General features: G+C 37.5%; 1 protein-coding gene across 1 annotated transcript in view; it reads right to left on the bottom strand.

Moving 5' to 3' along the window:
* Nucleotides 1–20,652, bottom strand: part of LOC118741276 — a gene marked incomplete at its 3' end in the record, with an annotated part of 34,178 nt that continues 13,526 nt past the window's right edge. The window contains 5 exon segments of the mRNA XM_036473193.1: nt 1–114; nt 660–1,140; nt 1,294–1,534; nt 1,673–1,809; nt 4,665–5,042. Coding sequence (XP_036329086.1) covers nt 1–114; nt 660–1,140; nt 1,294–1,534; nt 1,673–1,809; nt 4,665–5,042 — 1,351 coding nt within the window.

Here is a 20,652-nt window from a genome sequence, read left to right as displayed (position 1 = left end):
TTCAATGCATTCGATGCTTCGCTCATGTCATACAACATTTTTTGGCTATTTTTGATTTTGTAAACACTCGATACTTCCAAATTGCGTTGCTGCTTGAGTGCCTCCTTGTATTCGCTGTGGAGACCCAAAATGGAACGGTAATTAAGTTTCGAATGACAATTTAATGTAAGTTATTATTACACCGTAAATGAAATTCTATATACTAATTGGGTATAATTACAAAAAATCTGAATTTCGTATGAGAAAATATAGTTTTTTTTTTTTAACTTGGATGGAGTAAACTTTTGGGTACCGATTTGATTTAACAGGTACGCACTTAAAAGTTTCCCAGGGTAGCCACATCCCTACTGAAAAATGAACGAGAGAGAGTCAATCCCTGTACGAAAGTAAAACAGTTTATAATAACATATGTCGTCATCTAAATTTACAGACAATTTTCAGAATCTAATTATGAGATCACGATAAAAGCTGTTAACGCATTTTCGTTCTTGACTAAGTACTCTATTTTCCAACTTCCTTTAATAGAGGATTACTCCTCAACCTGGACTAGCTTAACTGGACAATTTTGCCTACATCGAATTGATACTGCTGCAACAGCCGGATTATAGGTCTGTTAAGTTTAAGAAATACATAATTCCGTTGTACTCCAGCTTACTAACCGATAGGTTTGTATGTTCCCCAAATTCCTATTGGACTTCTCATCGTTTCTGCCATTTTGTGCCCCAGCAATGTGTTGGTAATGCTCCATCATAGCATCCTCTTGGTCCGGTGATGAGCCATTACTCCCATTATTACTGCCATTACTGGAATTCGAATGCGCATAGTTTATATGTTGGTGTTGTTGCTGCGCCGACGAATGCTGGTGCTGCGGAGTAACGGGTGCTGATTGCACTGTCGCCACTTGCACTGTATCCACTATACGTTTCGTTGGCGATTCAGTCGCATTAAGTGGCTTCACAACAGCCGCCGTTGGTGCTACCACACCACTACCTGTGCTCGAGACATTAGCTGACAACGATATTGACTCATCAACAATTGTGCTTGAACTGGATGTAAGCGATGCATCCATCAATTCTGAACTCAATGAGGGAGGCGGTGTTGTCGGGGTTTTACGTGCTGGCGAGTCCAATTTGGATTTAACTGTAAGTTGAACACAGGAAGTGAGTAAGTGAGCAGTGATTAGTAGTTGATCGAATTGCAATGCAAAACAATTGTTTCTACAGTTGAGTATGTTTGTTTGTTAATGTATTATTTGTGTATGCTTGTGTGTGTGTGTGTGTGTGCATTAAATACCATTTGGCATATCGTGTGACCAACGCTTATCAATGCCATCACAGGTGCTATAACCGGACTCAACGCCATGATGTCGCGGCACACGATTCGATTCGAGTACGCTGCCATTGCCAGCATGGCGTGGCGCGCGTCGCAATGTAGTGTAACCATCATAGTTGCCACCGGCACGTGAGCCCTTCTCATCTTTGGCCGCTTGAGTTTCGAGAAATTTAAAGACATGTACGAGACCGCGAACACAGAGCTGTATGGAGGAAGAAAGTAGAAATCGGGCATTTAGAAGCATTTATAAGTACTACATGCATACATGGCGATGAATTTAAAATCGTGCTTGTAGAAAGTGTAGCTAATGCGACGAGTAATATTTCAAATGTGGACTTACACTAGCAGGCGGAGATGTAAGCGGATTATTTTCCAGATTCAATTCGACCAATGCGGTCATTTGGCGTATCTCCAGAGGTAGACTAGCGATGCGATTATTGCTGACATCCAACGACTCCAGCGTTAGGCAGGTCAATTCTGTAAAAATTAGAAAAATTATTCAGCTAAATGTTTATAAAAACGATTTTCAATTTTTAATTTTAAAAACAGAATTTTAAGAGCAAAAATAGTATGCTTTGGTAAATCTTTAAAACGTAAATCCAACTCCAACTCTGAGATAAAAAAGCGGCAAAATTTGTTTGAAAATACTTATATGTTTTTTCGTATGTATGTATGTATAAGACCAAACCACCTTACAAGCAAACAAAAAAAGCTCGCGATGTTGAGAGATTTTGGTGAGTAATACTGGAGTGACAGACCTTGGTCAAATATAAATATGGGATGTTCCGGTTACGTAAACCCGACTGTCGTGGGAACGAGAAGTTCGCCGTACACGCCCTTAAGTACTTTTGTCAGGCAATATCGAGGAAAAAAATATATATTTTTTTTACGAAGCCTAGGGGGACCCTTTTATATTTTTCGGTTACACCTACAGTCGGCAATAAAAACATTTTTTTTTTTATACCCGAGCGCACTTGTGCACAAGGGTATTATAACTTTGTTCACATAACGGTTGTTTGTAACAGGCAAAACGAATCGAGATAGATATAGACAAATGTATACATAAATGATCAGAATGAAAAGAGAAATCGATTAAGCGGTGACTGTCTGTCCGTCCGTCCGTCCGTCTGTGCACACGATAACTCGAGTAAAAATTGAGATATCTTAACGAAACTTGGTACGTGAACTTCTTTTGGGCGTAGGACGGATGGTATTGAAAATGGGCGAAATCGGAAAGTAACCACGCCTACCTCCCATATAACGGTAATTTTAAGAAATACGAAAACTGCGATATTTTAGTAACTACTGAAGATAATTCACTCAAAATTGATACTTACAATGAATTTCAGACGGAAAACATGAATATTGTAAATTTTTGGAAAATGGGCGTAGCCACGCCCACTTATGGTTACATGTGTATATCTTGGTAACCGCTGCACCAATTTCTTCCAAACTTGGCACAGTTGTTGGCCTTAGTACAGCATACTAAATGGCTGAAAATTTTACAAAATCGGACAATAACCACGCCTACCTCCCATATAACGGTAATTTTCAGAAAAATGGAAACTGCGATATTTTAGTAACTACTGAAGATAATTCACTCAAAATTGATATTTGCAATGAGTTTTACACGAAAAATAAGAATATTAAAAAATTTTGGCAAATGGGCGTAGCCACGCCCACTTATGGTTACATGTGTATATCTTGGTAACCGCTACACCAATTTCTTCCAAACTTGGCACAGTTGTTGGTCCTGGTACAACATACCAAATGGCAGAAAATTTCTAAAATGACAATAACCACGCCCACATCCCATATAACGGTAATTTCGAGAAATACAAAATCTTCGATAAATCAGTAAATATTGAAGCTAATTTATTCAAAATTGATGGTTGCAACAATTCTTTCCCAAGAAATACGTTTATGACAAAATTTTGGAAAATGGGCGTAGCACCGCCCACTTGTGATCACATATATGTATCTCGCTAACCGTTCTAGCAATTTGTACCAAGCTCGGTATGGTTATTGTGCTTGCCACATAAAAGCAAACCGTTGAAAATTGTTGAAATCGGACTAAAATTGAGGCCGCTTTTCATATAACGGTAAATTTCAAAAGTGCTTGAAATTTCAATATTTCGAAATTTAAGGACGCTAATTTACTTAAAATGTATACACCCCGGCTTATCATGTAGCGGTAGCTTTCGGAAAGGTGGAAAACATATATTTAATACTTGCGCCGGGTATTTAATGTTCGGCTCCGCCCGAACTTAGACTTTCTTACTTGTTAATAGTTCTACTAGAATAATCAAAAAACTTCCTTAGCAAAAGGTTAATGATTTTTGGAGAGCTTCAATTTACTGCCATTAGGGTGGTACGTAACGGTGATAAGAACTGATATCTGGTGGGCAAGTACTAGAACGCGGTACTGGAGGTCAATGAACTTTGTCTTCTCGAGACAAGAACATCGATATGTCATACTTCAAAATCCGACTGTAAATGCCGAAGATATAACGAAAAATGTAAAAAGGAAACACCTACCGTTGAGCAAAAAAAAAAAATATTTTCGAATATTGTCTTGCAAAAAAAAATTAGACTCAGAAGTGTACCGCGAACTCTTTTTTCTAGGTAAAGTACAAGTGCACTTCGTAGTGACCTGGGAACATATTTGCAGGTTTAAGTCTCTTCTGGATAGTTTACGTAGAGTCACCCCACTTCCTCCCACTTTATAGTCACCAAGAACGAGTTCAAAAACTCTGTTGTTGCCTCTGCATATTTCTTATTTCACTCTACATATAAAGCCGCTGTCTCCGCTGATGCTGTAGAATACTCCGAAAACAACATTTTAATCTCAAGTTGTGACTGTCGGAGTAGCGCGATCAAAACGATATACAAGTGCTTTCTGTCAAAAGAGCTTTTCATTGTGCAAGTTGGCAAGTGAACTTTTTTGTAAGACTATCTGAGGCAGAATTTCCCTGTAAGTCTACTTAAAACGCATCAGACGCCTAAAAATTCCATAAGGGATCGTTTACAATGCCGATTTGGAGTTGAGAGTGGAGCGTATTTCCTTAATATTTTTATGCTTTTAGTACCAGCTTAGAGTGCAGTTTTACTTTCTTAGTTACCTAAATATGTATTTTTTGTGCTTCAAGTCCAACGCACTCCACGCTAATATATAAACAGAGAACTCAACTCCACGCTAACATTGTAAACGCTCCTTAAACATCTGCAAATTTAATTTTCCATCGATGAAGTATACAAAACACTTCTTTATTGGAGTAATCACCCACAAAACAAAAAAACACAAAAAAACAAAATCCCCCTTCATTACTCACCACGCGGTAAATACATCAACTGATTGCTGCGCAGCGAAAATGAACGCAACGAACGCAGCTCGCCAATACGCGCCGGCAGCGTTGACAACTGATTGTATGAGGCATCCAAATCGGTGAGGCGGTCCATGCGCCCCAACTCGTCGGGCAATGCCGCCAGCCGGTTGTTGGAAACCAGCAACACTTGCAGCGGCAGAAAGCAGATCTCGCGCGGCAGCGACGCCAACTGATTGCTGCGCAAATCCAAATATGTCAACGATGTCAGATGCTTCACCGATTCGGGAATGCTGCGTATGGTATTGTGGTAGAGCAGTAGCGTCTCCAGAAACGAGAATGTGGTGATCTCCTCGGGTAGCTCGCAAAAGCGATTACGCGATAAATCTGTTGGAAGAAAAATAAGAAAAATAAATAAATAAATACAAATTAGTAGGAATTATGTACATATGGATGTATGTATGTACAAATATATATTGCAAAAAAATAAAAGTTGAGTTTTTAAAAATGGAGAAGAGCGCGCAAAAGGGCAGATGAGCTGATAATTCAATTGAAAAGCGTGAAGAACTGAATTACGCCAAGTGAAATGGATTTGCATGCAATGTGCGATTCAAGCGAAGTTGCTGTAAACGCGTGGCTGCCAGCCGTTCGCGTTTTTGCTTATCTTTTTTTTTAGGAATTTTTCAAATTAATCAACGGCTGGCTGCCAAATGCCGGCAGACTACTGGTAGGCAAGCGAGCTTATTATTATTTTATTTTGCCTTAATTTTCTTGCTTTGTTTTGGTTTATCTTGTCACATTTTGATAGGTTCTTGTTTTTCTTGCTTTACTTTTGTTTCCATTTCATTATCTATTGTTTTATGTATATACGTATTTGTTTTATTATTCGAACAAAGTTGTTTATTATTTTTGTCTTCCCCTCGAGTCAGCCTCGCCCCTTTTCTACATTATGCAACTCTGCCTTCAATGCTTCACCGCAGCTTGCTTGCTTGCTTGCCCAGTCTGCCTACCCTCTGCCCTCCCTCACTAGGTGCCACGCCTGCTTGCTTCACCACAGCTGTCTGCTGCTGAATGCACATTTCGTAGAAACGCACATGGAAGCCGTCGTCGTCGTCGTCGTCGTCGAATGCATTGCAGTTGATATAGTAAATATGGGGGAAATAGCTTAGTACGTGCTGACAACTGCGTGGCCTATTTCTGTTGATACTCGCACACACGCACACATACACACACACACAATCATATAAGTATGCCTTTGCACACATGTCGCCGTCGTACATACATACATACATGAGCACTCCCTATTACATTTCGCATGTTGCAAGTCGCTTACGAAAACCGGCTGGTTTTCATGGGGAAAATTACATAGCCGCATTAGCACGTTTGAATGATTTTTCCATTCCATTCAATTGCGTTGCAAACAAAACAAAAACAAAATATGTATAAACAAGTCGCAGCAGGGCTGCATCAATGCCCAACTTTTTGTTTTACCTTTTTGTAATAGAGCAGTCCCTTTTTGTTGTTATATAAAAATATAAATTAATTTTTTTCATTGGTATTAAAGTTGCTTTACATTATTGAAGCGAAGCGCACTCGGCCTAAAAATATTGGCTTTGAAGAGAAAAAATGTGACAAATTGTAGGACCTAAATTCCATATTAATTCTGCTATTAATAAGCAACTTTAAAATAAAGTTCGAATGAAGATATTACGGTTCGTCGAACAGTACGATGAAATGGCGGTATGAAAGACCCTTAAACTCTCAAAATATATCTTCATCGCTGGGAAAAAAATTTTATGTTGCAAGGGAAAGTTGATATGAAAGAGATATGATATGATTGCATTATAGTGATGCACAGAACCGAGGAACCGGAACCGGGAAACCGGGTCCTTTAGAAAACCGACCAGTCCGGTTCTTACAAGAACCGAAAAACGGTTCTAACGGAGCGGAATAACCGAAACTCGACTCCAAAAGGACAGAAAAACTTTTCCGGAAGAACCGAAAATAGGTTCCGAAAGAACCGAAATTCCATTCCAAAAGAACCAAAAAAGGGTTTTGAAAGAATTGAAACTCGATCCCAAAAGAACCGAAAAACCGAAACTCGATTCCAAAAGAACCGAAGAAAGGTTCCGGAAGAACCGAAAAACAGTAACGAAAGAACCCAAAATGATTCCGGAAGAACCGAAACTCGATTCCAAAAGAACCGAAAGAGGGTTTCAGACAAACAGAAACTCGATTTTAAAAAAACCGAAAAACGGTCTCAGAGTAAACGAAAAAAATAAGCAAAAACAACTGTTCCAAAAGCACTGAAAACGGATCCTACAGAACCGAAAATCGGCCACGAAGCGCACATTCCACTATGGGCAAAAAATTATTGTTTTGGCATAAAGTCTATGTGTTATAGAGTTTTAAGTTGGCCTACCAAAGTTTGTTCGGTTCGAGGAACTATATCATATAGCCGCCATTTACACGATCTGGCCGACTTCGTTGTTTTTGATGTTATCGACTTGAAATTTGGTTTGTACTCATATTATGAAGTTCTGAGTTTACAACATTACTTTGTTTTATATGAAACCTTAACGTGGAAAACGCGCATTTTCTTAACACAATTATTAACCGAGTAATGAATGTGATATACATATTTATTTATTCCTTTACTTTACTTTATAACAAAAACATTTAAAAGAAATTGTTTGATCCTTTGTGCCTCCTTTCTCTGATATACTATCCGTGGTCCGTTTGTAAAAAAAAAAATTTGATCAAGTGTTATATGGAAGAAAATGCGCAACACCATCCATTAAAAAAAAATCTAAAAAATCTACAGTAATTTTGAACGGCTTGAAACTTGCACTTTCTTATACTACAATTGAATGGGCTACAAAACGACATACCCGAAAAGTTTCTAAATATTCTAATTAAAAAATTTTAAATTATGATGACAATTCTTTGAAGTTTAATTAATTTTTTTTTGCGATTTCGTCCATTAAACAGATGGGTGAAGGTTGTGCCCTATTCGGATCTTCTACTAAAATTTTTTTTTCTTTTTAATTCATATCTACTTCTCACAGTTTAGTGCCCCTAGAAAAGAAAAGAGGTTGATTTCCAAGATTTCAACTGAATTAATAAATTGCTCGAAATTAAATAATATTTCACTTGTTTTATGTGTATACAATTTTTTAGTACTATATTACATCCTTTCATCATGACAATCTATAATTTTTATGCAAAACATCTTGTAATATTCTGTGCACGGGCCCTCTTGAGAACTCCGGACCCGGGGAAAAAAATCCTCGATCACCCCGCCCCCTCTCGTCGGGCCTGCCTACGACGATAATCACATAGGGATATTTCTGTAGAAATTTTATATCCGACACCGACTTTGGTAATAACTTTCTTTTAGAAGATGCTTTCGAGAACGAGGAGGTCGCGTCCTTGATCTGGATCCCAAAGATGTTATTTCGAATCTCAACAGGTAATTTCGAGCCTTCCATATGCCAATTTAGGCAATGCATTTGTGTGTACTTTTTTTCCTAAATAGTGTTATTCCAACATCTTTTATTCCCATGTTTTAGCCTTTACTTAGTCTGTCTTCGGTTGTTTTTCGGCCGGCCTGTGTTTAACTATGGACCACTGAGGATATAAACTCTAGTAAACTAGGCACTTTAAGTGGTTAACTACAGACTGTGAACTCATTTCTTAACCTATTTTATTCTGGGTAAAACCTTTCAGAAACGGAAAAGTAAAGAAATGGTGCCTTGCATGAAGTTCAATTAGAATGGGAGAAGCTATTCTGAAAGAAACCATGATCTGATAAAGTAAAGCGTCGGTTAATAATTTTTACAAGCTTTTATTTAACTCGTTCATTTAATATACCGGTATCTTTACGGGAGGGACAACTCGATTTGAGGAAGAAGCAGAATATTTTTAGAATACTCGAATATAGGCCAATTGGAAATCTCTTCTGAGTCAACAATCCACAAACCTTTTTGGCCAATTATTTCCCTTGATATCAAATTCCAAAGTAGATGAAATATTTTAAATATTACTGAAGATTGTCTTATTCCAACTTTAATTAACTTTAATTGCCATAAAAGTTGTTTGAGTAAAGCCTTTAAAAATGCACGACTTTCCAAAACATTCCATTACTATCCTTGCTTCCACAATTTTTGTTCGCTACGGTGGCGTTGCAAAACCGCTGACAGGTTCGCACACATCGCATCGCTATTACCCAACTCTTGTCGTTGATTATGTGCTATGCTATGTACGATTATTTTAATAATGAAATAAGTAGTGCCGCAGCATGGTGGCAGCTTGCCGCAAAGTGGATGATGATACTCTTCGAGACTAAATGTGTAGCAGAAGAATAAAACAAGAGAATTTCCTGCTGTGCGGTGAATGCTTCCTGTATCATTTCATTTGCCATCAGAACAAAAACAAAACGCAAAACACAAAACACAAAAAAAAAGCAAGGCAAACGAACCGAACCGGTGGTGCACCATTGGCGCTGGTGTCCTACATTTTTCAGCTGTTCACATATTCAACCACACACCGCGCCCGACGACTGCTCTTGCTTGGCTGAATGGAACGGAATTCTATTTTTTTTTTGTGTTTTTGAGTTTTCACAAATGTTTGCATAAAAAAAAATACTAAAATACTTTCAATTCAGCATGCTTATGGTACTTGCAAATTTTCCAACAAAAGCGGCATATGACATGAGCTGCAGCTATCTATCCGCAATCCGCAATCCAATTTCCTCATTACAACTACTGCCAGGGATGGGATAGGGTTGCTGTGTGTCTAGTAGCAGGTGGAATCTTTATGACGCAACGAATACGCCAGCTCTCAGCATAGTTTCTAGTGGACGGTGTGCTATCGGAAAGACTTGCAGTTGAAAGTGGGTTCAGAAAGGGCGGCAGAGGCGGTGTAAACGAAAGAGCGGGTGGTTGGTTACCCACAAGGATGCTTCTATATACCTAAACTGCAACTCGACGTTTGTATTACTCCAAATTACTATCAACTACTCAAATGTGATTTATCAAACTGTGGCTGTGCTCCATCTGCTTTAAATTTACTTATAAACTGGCAAGTAAAACGTCTGACTGGCGAACTCTTTTGTTGTATTCTATGTTTAGCTTTTCTTCAGTACTTAGTGCATATACATATCGTATGTTAAGTATAAGTACATATGTATGTATGTAAGTGCAACGGAAAATGCATGAACTTCCGCCTGTTGGTTGTCGCTTTTACTATGTTATTGTTGCTGCCAGTTTTCCCAGCGCTTTTCCACACATTTTGTAGTACCAATGTTCCGATGTATACATATATACATTAGACTGCAGCACCAAAAAAAAGTTGCGGTTTTTCCGCCGGCAATACAAAACTTATATATTTTAAGACGTCCACCAAAATATTTCGGAAAAATATTAAGATTTAAGCGAGCTGGACCGATTTGAAAATACCTCCAAAAATGGAGATTTTATGAATGAAAATAGTTTCTTAAAGAACTTTTTGAAAAAAGTCCCCTCAGATGACAAAACAAATTAGGCTTAAAAATTCTGCATAAAAATATTTAAAAATCGTAAAAACGGAATCGTAATAATGAGATTTTTGATGCTGTTTTTTTACTTTTTTCAAAGATTGATTTACGATAAACCTAAATAACTGGGCCAAAACTATTTTGATTTAGACTTATGGGATCTCGGTAGAAAGGTATTTTCCCACTATTTTTATTTATGTGCAATCGTGTCATTCGTGTCCCCAATATTTTTATTTTTTTTTTCAAATACATCTTAATTCAACTTTGAATGATATTCGTTCATCCTACCTTTCTCTTTCATCCGTTGAATGAGTTTATAAGCAAAGAAATAAAAAGAGTGAAAAAATACCTTTCCAATGATATCTCACAAGTCTAAATCGGGAGAATTTAGACTCAGTTATTCAAGTTTTTCTTATACCAACCTTTGAAAAAAGTTAAAAACAGCATCAAAAATCGCATTATTACGATTCCGTTAAAAAATTTTTTTTAATTTTTTTTTAATATTTTTACGCATATTTTTTAAGCTTAACCCGTTTTGTCATTTGAGGGGATTAAAAAAAAAATCTTTAAGAAACTATTTTTATTCATAAAAAACTCCATCTTTGGAGGTGTTTTCAAATCGGTCCAGCTCACTTAAATCTTAATATTTTTTTGAAATATTTTGGTGGGCGTCTTAAAATATAATAGATTTTATAATTTCAATGGAAAAACAGTACCGATTTTTTTTTTGTATGGGGAGTGATGCAGTCTAATGTACATATTTATGTATGTAAGCACACTTGTAGTTACATGCCATCTTATGTTCTCCAGATACACTTACGATATATGTACTTATATTTGTATATTTATATTGGGTGAAAATGTTCGAGCGTCTCTGCTAGCGGCCGTCGCTCCAGCTGTGCAAATGAGGGTGAAGAACTTTATGTCGTGGTTTTCTTTATGTTCACATACATTATACACACTTTTGTTGTTCTTGTTTTTGGCTTGTCTTCCAGCTGTTGTTTTATGCCAGCGTCTACGTCTGCATTGGGTTTATTCAACTTTGTGGTAAAACGTAAAAACTTGAATGTCCAACAACGCGGGCAATACTCCCATACTCTGCTTGAGCGGCGCCAGTTTTTCCTTACTATTTTTTATTTTTTTTTCGTTTGTTGGTGACGAGGGTGGTTACAATCTTTGCAATGCCACTTCTTAAGTGCAGCTAAAGTGCGAAATCGAACCTTTACTATTTCTTTTTTTTTCTTTTTTGCTTGCAATCTTTTCTGGCTCAAACGTTTAGCGGGTGTGATTTACTTTGTCCTGGCTAATGTCCACTTGAAACCTCTTAAAAGCTGGGTGCGTGAGAGGGCAAAGCGATTCCATTGCATGCCATGCAGAGTAAGTAAGAAATGTAGGCAGGCAGGCAGGCAGGGCAGGCAGGTAGGCAGGTAGGCAGCAAAGTCATTTAGCACTTTAGCCATTTACCTATCAGTGCATAAATTGTAATGTGTGCTTCGCAACAGCCGCTGTGCTGTTGTGCAAACTTTCTGCTTCTTAAAATTAATGTAGCTGGCGTGTTTCATCATGCGTGAAAGCATATTTTAACTTCGATTTTCAATTACTATGAAATTGATATTCGCAATTCTGCAGTTGTAGGTTTTCTCAGCAATCAGTTATGCTGGTTAGTATTTCAAGTGCAACATAAACTTGGAAAATTATAGTCGAACTTGTAAAGCATTGAATGACTAAGTTAGATTTGCGATATGGCGGAAGACGTCTCGAAAGGTAGAAAATATTATTTTACTTAGCAAGAAGCAAAGGTTGATAACTGAAAAAATCTTATGTCTGATGAATCCCTTAGGATAGAACGAGATGGGAATTCTGAACTAGAATAGGAATATAGTAGGTAGAATAGAGTGAAGTACTCTAGAGATGACAGCAAGAAAATATAGTGATCAAATAGAAGGAAATGAAATGAAATGGTACGAAATTAGATGAAAAGGAACGAAGTTATAAGAAACAGAACAGAGTGAAATTAAATGGAACGGAGTTAAATTAAGTGAAGCGGAGTAAAATTAAATGGAGCGGAGTGAAATTAAATGGAACGGGGTGAAATTAAATGGTACGGAGTGAAATTAAATGGAACGGAGTGAAATTAAATGGAACGGAGTGAAATTAAATGGTACGGAGTGAAATTTAATGGAACGGAGAGAAATTAAATGGAACGGAGTGAAATTAAATGGAACGGAGTGAAATTAAATGGAACGGAGTGAAATTAAATGGAACGGAGTGAAATTAATGGAACCGAGTGAAAATAGTGGAACGGTGTGGAATTAAAAAACATAGTGATAATAAATGGAACGGGGTGAAAGTAAATGGAGAGGAGTGAAATTAAATGTAACAGAGCGAAATTAATGGAACGGAGTGAAAATAGTGGAACGGTGTGAACTTAAAAATACGTAGTCAAATTAAATGAAACGGAGTGGAAGTAAATGGAGACGAATGAAATTAAATGTAACGGAGCGAAAGTAATGGAACGGAGTGAAATTAATTGAACGGAGTGAGAATAGTGGAACGGTGTGAAACAACATGGAGGGGATTGAAATGTAACGGATATAAATGAAATAGGACGGAGTGAAATGAAAAGGGAACGATAAAATAAAATATAGCGGAATGAAGAGATGGCACGAAATGGAATGATGCGAAATTAAATGAAATTAACAGAATGAAACGGAATTGTGGTATAGCGAAAACCCCAAAACAATTGTCCACGCAATCAAGTTTAGTTGCCTTCAATGGGCGTGGAAAATCATTATTCCTCAAGAAACTTATTATGCTCTTTGGCAAGCCTTAAAGCTTGATTTCACTATGTCAAATCCAATGGCGTTTGTTGTCAAATAAGTGAAACAAACTTAATCAAATGAGATTAAAAAGCGATATATCGATTGATTTCAATCAGGATAGGATAGGTCTTTAGCGTTCCAGTTATGGTTTAGTTCCGCACGACAATAAAATGCAATGTCAAGAACGTTCCCACAAAAGAACCAAACGGGAAGAAAAGTATTGAGAGCAGTTTGAACGGGACGAAGTGAGAACGAACGGCTTGTGAATTTTTCCGTAAGGAACAAAATGTGAACCAAACTCTTGGGAGTGTTCTCAAAATGAAAATAGAATAAGAACGAAACTTTCTTGAACGTTTCCAATGAGAACAAAATAAGAACGAAAGTATCGAGTAGAGAGAGAGAGAAAGTTCCCTATACTTTTTTCTTTGCCAAAACGTTGCGGAGACTTTTGTTCTAATTTTGTTCTCATAAAAATGTTTCCTAAAGCATTGTTCGCATTTTGTCCTCTTTGGAAACGTTCCACAGGGTCTTATATAGTTTTAGTTTAGAAAATTTAACTCATCCAGTCCCACAGCAACAAAAAAAAAAAAAACAATACTTTATTTTGCTTAGTGTTTGACCGAGCTTCTCCTCGAAATTTTACGCCGCCTCCGCACGACAGATAGTGTTTTATGAGAAGCTTTTTCAAAACATAAATACAATCGGAGGTATATATGTTATTGCCTGCCGAGAAGAAATCGCTATTGGAAAAAACATTTCGGATTTTCGTCGTATCAGGAATTAAATTTCGTTAAGCACTCGACCAAGGCGGCCGTCATTCTTAATACATCCGACACACGGATATATTCTCAGCCTGAGTTTGAGGGACAGTTGCAGAGAAAATTTTATGTACTATCCCACAGTGGGTCGTCGATGATATCTATGGTGACCCGCAAGTAGTCCTTTTAGCTATATGCGAGATCTCCTTGTCCTGTCTAAGAATTAATTTCATCTATTATGAAATTTATTAGTTTGTAAATGAATAGTTTTCGGTATGATTGGCGCTATAAATGGATCCGAGCCAATCTTAAAAGAGCCTCTGGTCGCCAACTCATTTGGGGTCAAAAATAAGTGGGATTGCTCTGAAACCCATCTAAACAACTCTCTATGTCCGTAAATCCGATCGTCGTGCCACAATCCAAAACAAGAAGGGATAGAAAATCCATGAAGGCATTAAGACTCTTCTCGGAGTTTGTACTCGTGGTTCACGTAATACATCCCCAATTTAATATAAACATTATGGTTTGCCTATGGTTCTACGCCACCATATCACAGCAGAATATGGTGCAAGGTGCACCATTCATCATTCATCTTCTAATTTCGAAGCTTCTAACCAGTTGATAAGTCAAGAGCACGCATATTTGCAAGGCCGGCGTCAAAAATTGGAGATGTTCGTTATCTTTTATTCACTTTGCGCTGCAAATTTAGTGAGGTTGACTACAAAGAATTTGCGCAATAAAAATGTCAAACATCTTCAATGACCCTGACCAGCACATGAGCTATCACAAATGCTCGATCCGGTATCATTGCGGCGTTCGCTTGCATCCGCCGATCGACAGCTGTTTGCAGGACGGCTGATGTTGAGCCGGTTGTGCACATAGTAAAAAAAAACATCGCTTATACTTGACTCACATATGGTGAATTTACGCATGTATATATGTACATATATTTATTAGTATGTTCATATATTTTTCGAGTGTAAACATTTTTATTGCACTTTTTTACTAATTTGCTACTGTCGCATTCTGCTTAGCCAGCTAAAGTCGCACACACAGCTGGGGACAGGCGTTGATGCAACCAAACGTTGGCTCTCGTCTATATATGTACATATACTCGGTGTGGTGCCGCCGGTGCCACAACCGGTGTCTTGTCACCGCTGCCGTTTTCGCCACTAGCACCACCAGCACCACCATCACCAGCGTCATTGCTGTTAACGATCTCAAATAAACATACATATGATAGCGTGTTGCCACTGTACCGGAGGCACCGAATAATTGAATTCATGCCGCTGCAAAATTACAACAAAAAAAAAAAATAAAACAAAAACGCTGCTGTCGTTGCTGACGTTTTGCCTCTTCGGCCTGCGTCTTGCCTGCTTGTGTGCCTCTATGGCTGCCTGTCCATGCGGCCGGTGGGGTTCTCATCCGACTACTAGTAGTCTCAAAATTAATTTATTGCTGCTGTTGCTTGAGCTGTCTGCTGGCTTGCTTGCTTGCTTGCCTGCCTGCCTAGCTGTTTGAATGTATGTACGTTTGCTGTATATTTGTCGCTGTCATAGTTTTTGCAAATTACATGCCACTTTAATCTAATGGCAGCCCACTGACAAACTTTTGTGTTTTTTTTGTTCTTATTGCCATTTTATGCTTTAATTTGTTTGTAGCGTTCTTATTGCTTCAAAATTCGTTTTATGTGCAAAAATTATTGAAATTAAGGTTAGTTGTTGGACGAGAGGAAAATGTGTCAAACGAAGTAGCTATACACATACATACATATGTACTTACACACATATCTGCTATATAGCTACAGATGGCAAAGGTGTACCTGCTCGCGTTTTAGTTGATGGTTAGCTAGATAACAAATACGAACTAAGTAATCAAATTTCCCATGCCCAACAATTTTTACTAGATTTCTTGATATCAATTACATATGTATATGTATGTATGTATGTATGTGTATGTGTTACCTTTATGCATCATAGCTCCGGGGAATGAGTTTACAAAGGCTCACGGTAACCAGCATGGGACTAAAAGTTGGTCCCAAAGGGAAAAGAGCAACGTTTGGCTGTGTGCATTGGCTGAGTTTATTTTGGAACAGCCAGAATAAACTCCCGTCCATCACTTCCAATTGCACGATTGTGTTTACTTAACGAACCGTTGTATATGAATCTACTTATTATGAAAGTTAATTTCTCGTTGGTTCGCTGGTCATTCGCTGAATTTTTCGTTGTTAATGTAATGCATTCGAAATTTGTCACATTGAAGGCAGAACAAAATATTATTGTCATCCTCACAATATACGCGGCTTGTTTCAATAAAATTTGACTGCAACCCTGTTCAGCTGGAGTAGTACTTAAATCTCACAATTTCACAATCCCGATTTGAAGAAAAGTTCTTTTATTACTCTTTGTTTAGCCGGTAATGCAATATATTTATATCGCATTAAAAATAAAAAACACTCACAGTGGTTAGAAAACAGCTTTCATTGCAAACCTAATCACCGGTCCTTTGTGCGAAAGTATGACGCATACATTTTTACGAATCAAAGCATGTTGGCTAGCAGTACTGTCCATCTATACTGGGCTACAGGACACCAGGGTGTGCAAGGTAATGAGAAAGCTGACGTGATTTAGCCAAAGAGGGTGTAATCTTAGACGCCTCACCAGCGAAGGATATGCCAATTTCTTATCGAGAAATCAAAATATCACAAGATCTGCTCATGTACCGCCAAGCGCACAGGTTTTGGAAAAGAACTCAGGCTTTCAGACAAACAAAGTTTATGTGTAGTTCATACAACAAGACACTTACTGATTTCCTTCTAACAAACAAGAAGAACAGACCCGAGACTTGTTCCTTATAGAAGACAAAAAGTATAGGAAGTGTAGCTATCTCGATGAAACTGTGGAGCATATAATTTGCGAGTGCCAAGCATGCAGCTGACAAAGGACTCGCGTTACTCGGAAAGGCACAGCTGTAAGGCCTGCGGTAAGCAATCGACAAGGGACCAAATCGTCGACGGAAATTCGCCAAAAAAAATGGCATTTCTTTAATATTGCGTGAAAGCACTGCCTAAATGATCGTAAACGTGTCTGGCAATGCTATGGACGCTATATTCGTCTATGTGAGACCTCTTAAGGGCAGCCAGCATAACCCTACCTCAGCCAAAGCGTATTTGGTGTGCGAGGAGGGGGAATCAAAACCGGTTTGAAAATCTCCAGGGATCCAGGGATTTTCCGAACAACTTCATGCAGATGATCAACAGTTGCCATTCCGGGAGACTAAAAAGTAGTAACACAATGTAGGCAATGTACGAAATGTGTGAGTGATACCTTCGCGAGGCTGCCACCTAATCTTGCCTAGACTTGTGTTCATATTTATATGTTACTAGGTTGCATCAATGATTCGTGGAACTTGTACTATGCATCTACGGTCCTATTGAATCAGCATCACAGTATACTTTTACCCACAAAGGTCGGTTTTTCGAAACTTGATTTCCCATAAGAGTTAAGAGTTTTACATATTTCTGATTTACGGTAAAAACAAAACAAAATATATCCCTGCCAGATACGAGTACCAATCTCTTCAGTTTCATTTTTTATGCACAAAGAAATTTAGGATAACAAGCATTGTTCTGAAAAAGCACTTGCTTACATCAGCAACTGAGCCTCCGTAAAAGCTCTTTTGAGGCTTTCATGTATCGGGACCATTTATTGCTTGGATTATATTTTTTGGATTGAAAAATAGTACCACAAAATAATCGCGGGAACGACTTGGCGGTCAATCTAGCAAAACTGATGTTCTTGATTAGCTTTAATTGCATCAATTTATGGCCTTAAGGAAGATATGTAAATATATTGTTCCATGATGGGCTCCTTTCCCATCCAGTATATTTATGTATTTTTAGCTTTATTCGTAGCAGATATTTTTTTTTTGAGCTTTTGACTTCAAAGTCGAGTGCATAAAAATAATTTATTTATTTTCCAATAGCATCAACAAATTGCCAAATTGTTCGACGATAGATCACTGCAGTACTTTACAGCACAAACAGCCAACAAAAGGTATATATGCAGACACGTATGTAAGCCAAGAATGCCTATCAGGTGGCCCTGGCCAACATCTAATAAAAGCAAAGAAAATTGCAACGAAAAAAAAGCAAGAGAAAACCCCCCACAAATAAACTACAATGTACATGAAAAGTAAAGCAAAAGTAAAAATGCAAAAATAAACAACAACCAACAAAACATCAACAACAGGGAAAAAAACACTTGGCTAACTGCCAAAAATGAGTTACTTACAAAATGAAATGAAACAACAAATATGAAAAGATGAAATCAAATTTCGCACATTCTAGTCAAGTATGAAATTGCAAAGCACAATTTAATAAAAATATATTTTATCATATATTAAAATAACTAAAAATAGACGGCACACGGATCGAAAATTACATATTTAGTGCACTCTAGCTACAAAGTGAATTTGCTGCGATGCAATTTCGCCACAAAAATTTAACTTTAATACGGAGAAATTTAATGCATAATTAAAATTATGCCCGACAGCCGGTAACTAGAATAATGTCCTGTCAACCGTCCAGTCACTGCACTTCCATGTCACTTCCTTGAACAGCATGGAAGTGCATACATACTCACACAGATGCAAATGAATTTTTACATAAAGCTGAACTCACTTTTGCGCTCATTCGTTCATTCATCATTCATTTATGCATTCACCCATTCATCGTTAATGGAATGTGAGCTTACAGGCCGCTTTCAAAAAAAAAAGGTGTCCCATTGTGGCTGTGTGGCAAACTGTGGCATGTCCTTCAGCGCAGTGGTAAGCACTTTGTAACTGTCAACATGGTCGTCCTGCCTGCTGAAATCAACAGAAGGCATAGCAGAGCACACAACAGAGGTAGGAGCGGCCCATAGAGACACAAAGGCTTCACTGGCTTCATTTAACTTTGTTAGTTGTAACAAAATGAAAAAGAATTGAGTAAGGCAACACATTGTAGCTGAATATACTCGCAGAGAGGGACTGTAGTAAGGCAAAGATAAATTTTAATATGCGAGGGTGTGTGTCAAGCGGTACATAGGTCCTTACATACATATCTTCATTCAAAGAGGCAAACCAAGGAGCAGGTAAGCTCCCACGCCTAAAAGTGTGCTTCACTACGATATTGTATACTTTAAGGATTTAGTGTAGATGACACTTTATCACACAATTTTATACACACCAACGCCATGTGAGTACGCTGTGCTTCACTAGCATTTAATTATATTTATTTAGTATTTTCCAACTTGTGTAGGTATATCACTGCGGACAAACGCGCAACTATCTTTCACACTTCCACTTGCACTTACTTGTTTCTTTATCCCTGCCGGAAATGCCGAAATTAAATTTATATGCCGCAGGTGGTAACAGGTTGGAAAAAAAGTATGTATGCGGCCATTAATCGCATTTGCCACCTTTTCACCAATTAGCCGCAACGCTTGCTTTTGGATTGGTGAAGCTAGCGCCAAATATACTCATAAGAGACACTTTTTTTGTTATAGCGATTAATAGGATAAGCTATAAATGGAGCTGTGCTTTAGAGAATGGGCAAAAACAATTAATCGACTACACACAATAGAAATGAGGACAAATATTTGCATAGAAAAATAATAAACTTCTGGTAGGAATATTTATAGATAAAAGCAAAATTGTTAGTCATAAGCGAACATTTTCGTTACATATGAGGGCTGTGGTTATTGGAAGGAAAAAATAAGAAGCGGTAGAAAAGACTACTGCTCTGTTGTTAACGGCTTCGTAAGCAAATAATTCTAGTCGATATCGATACCCAATAAACACCGATAACAATACAGGTATGAATGTAGCAAGGCACCATATATGAATGTATGTAGTTAAATAAAATGTATCGATAAATACACATATGGAGGGTGGTATCGAAAAATATATCGATAAATATATTGGCATTGACATGAGTTGATTTATCGATGGACCAGCGATAACAATGCACATTAAGCTGTAGCACGTTATATGAAAGAAAAAAATTAAGCGTGTGTCAGTTTTATTTGAATACTTATGTCGAGAGAAAATTTTTGTGTTAAAATTAGGCTGTTAGGCACCCGCTAAAAACCGCTAAATCGCATTTTTGCTATAACCTTCTTATTTTATATCAGACTTTTTAAATCTTTATGTCGCTAAAAAGGTCTCTCTCAGGCCTGTAATTGGCCATTAAACTCTTTTGGCCTTCTATCCCACTTTAATCCATAGCTTCACTATTTTGGAATTACCATCCCTAGATTTTAATTTTTATACTATAAATCTTTAGTTCTCAAAAAAACGATGACAACCTTGCTAAAAAAGGTTAGGCTTTATTCAATTATAGTCCTAAGCGTGGCCTTTTCGTTGACATAAAATGAGAAAGTTATAGAAAAAAACGCGATTTAGCAGTTTTAAGCGGGTGCATAAAAAAATAATAATTTACACCCAAAATTTTATCTCGGTATAAGTAAATAAAATGACGCACCCTAAACTTTGTTTCGTGACACGCCTTAATGCACACATGTTTATAAACAATATCGATAGATCTATAGTACACATAAATATATCGATAAATGTATCGGTAAATACATATTGACAATAACGTCGCCGTTGAGATCGATACATTTAACAATAATATCCGTTAGTATATCGATAGTTCTAGCAATAATTAAATAGATAAATATATTAATCGGTAAAATTATCGCACTACATATACCGATAAATATGTAACATTTTTTGGAAGAAACGTAGTCACCATTAGTGTAGGTTATCGTCCTTATGCAGCATTGAAAGGCTAAAAAAATGTGCATCGATAGAACTTTTCACACTGATTTCAACTATAT

This window comes from Rhagoletis pomonella, unplaced genomic scaffold, assembly GCF_013731165.1.
Source record: "Rhagoletis pomonella isolate Grant_MI unplaced genomic scaffold, Rhpom_1.0 Rhpom_scaffold_00006, whole genome shotgun sequence".
Taxonomy (NCBI): Eukaryota; Metazoa; Arthropoda; class Insecta; order Diptera; family Tephritidae; genus Rhagoletis; species Rhagoletis pomonella.
The sequence above is the reverse complement of the archived record's forward strand: the minus strand, read 5'-3'. Positions and strand labels throughout refer to the sequence as shown.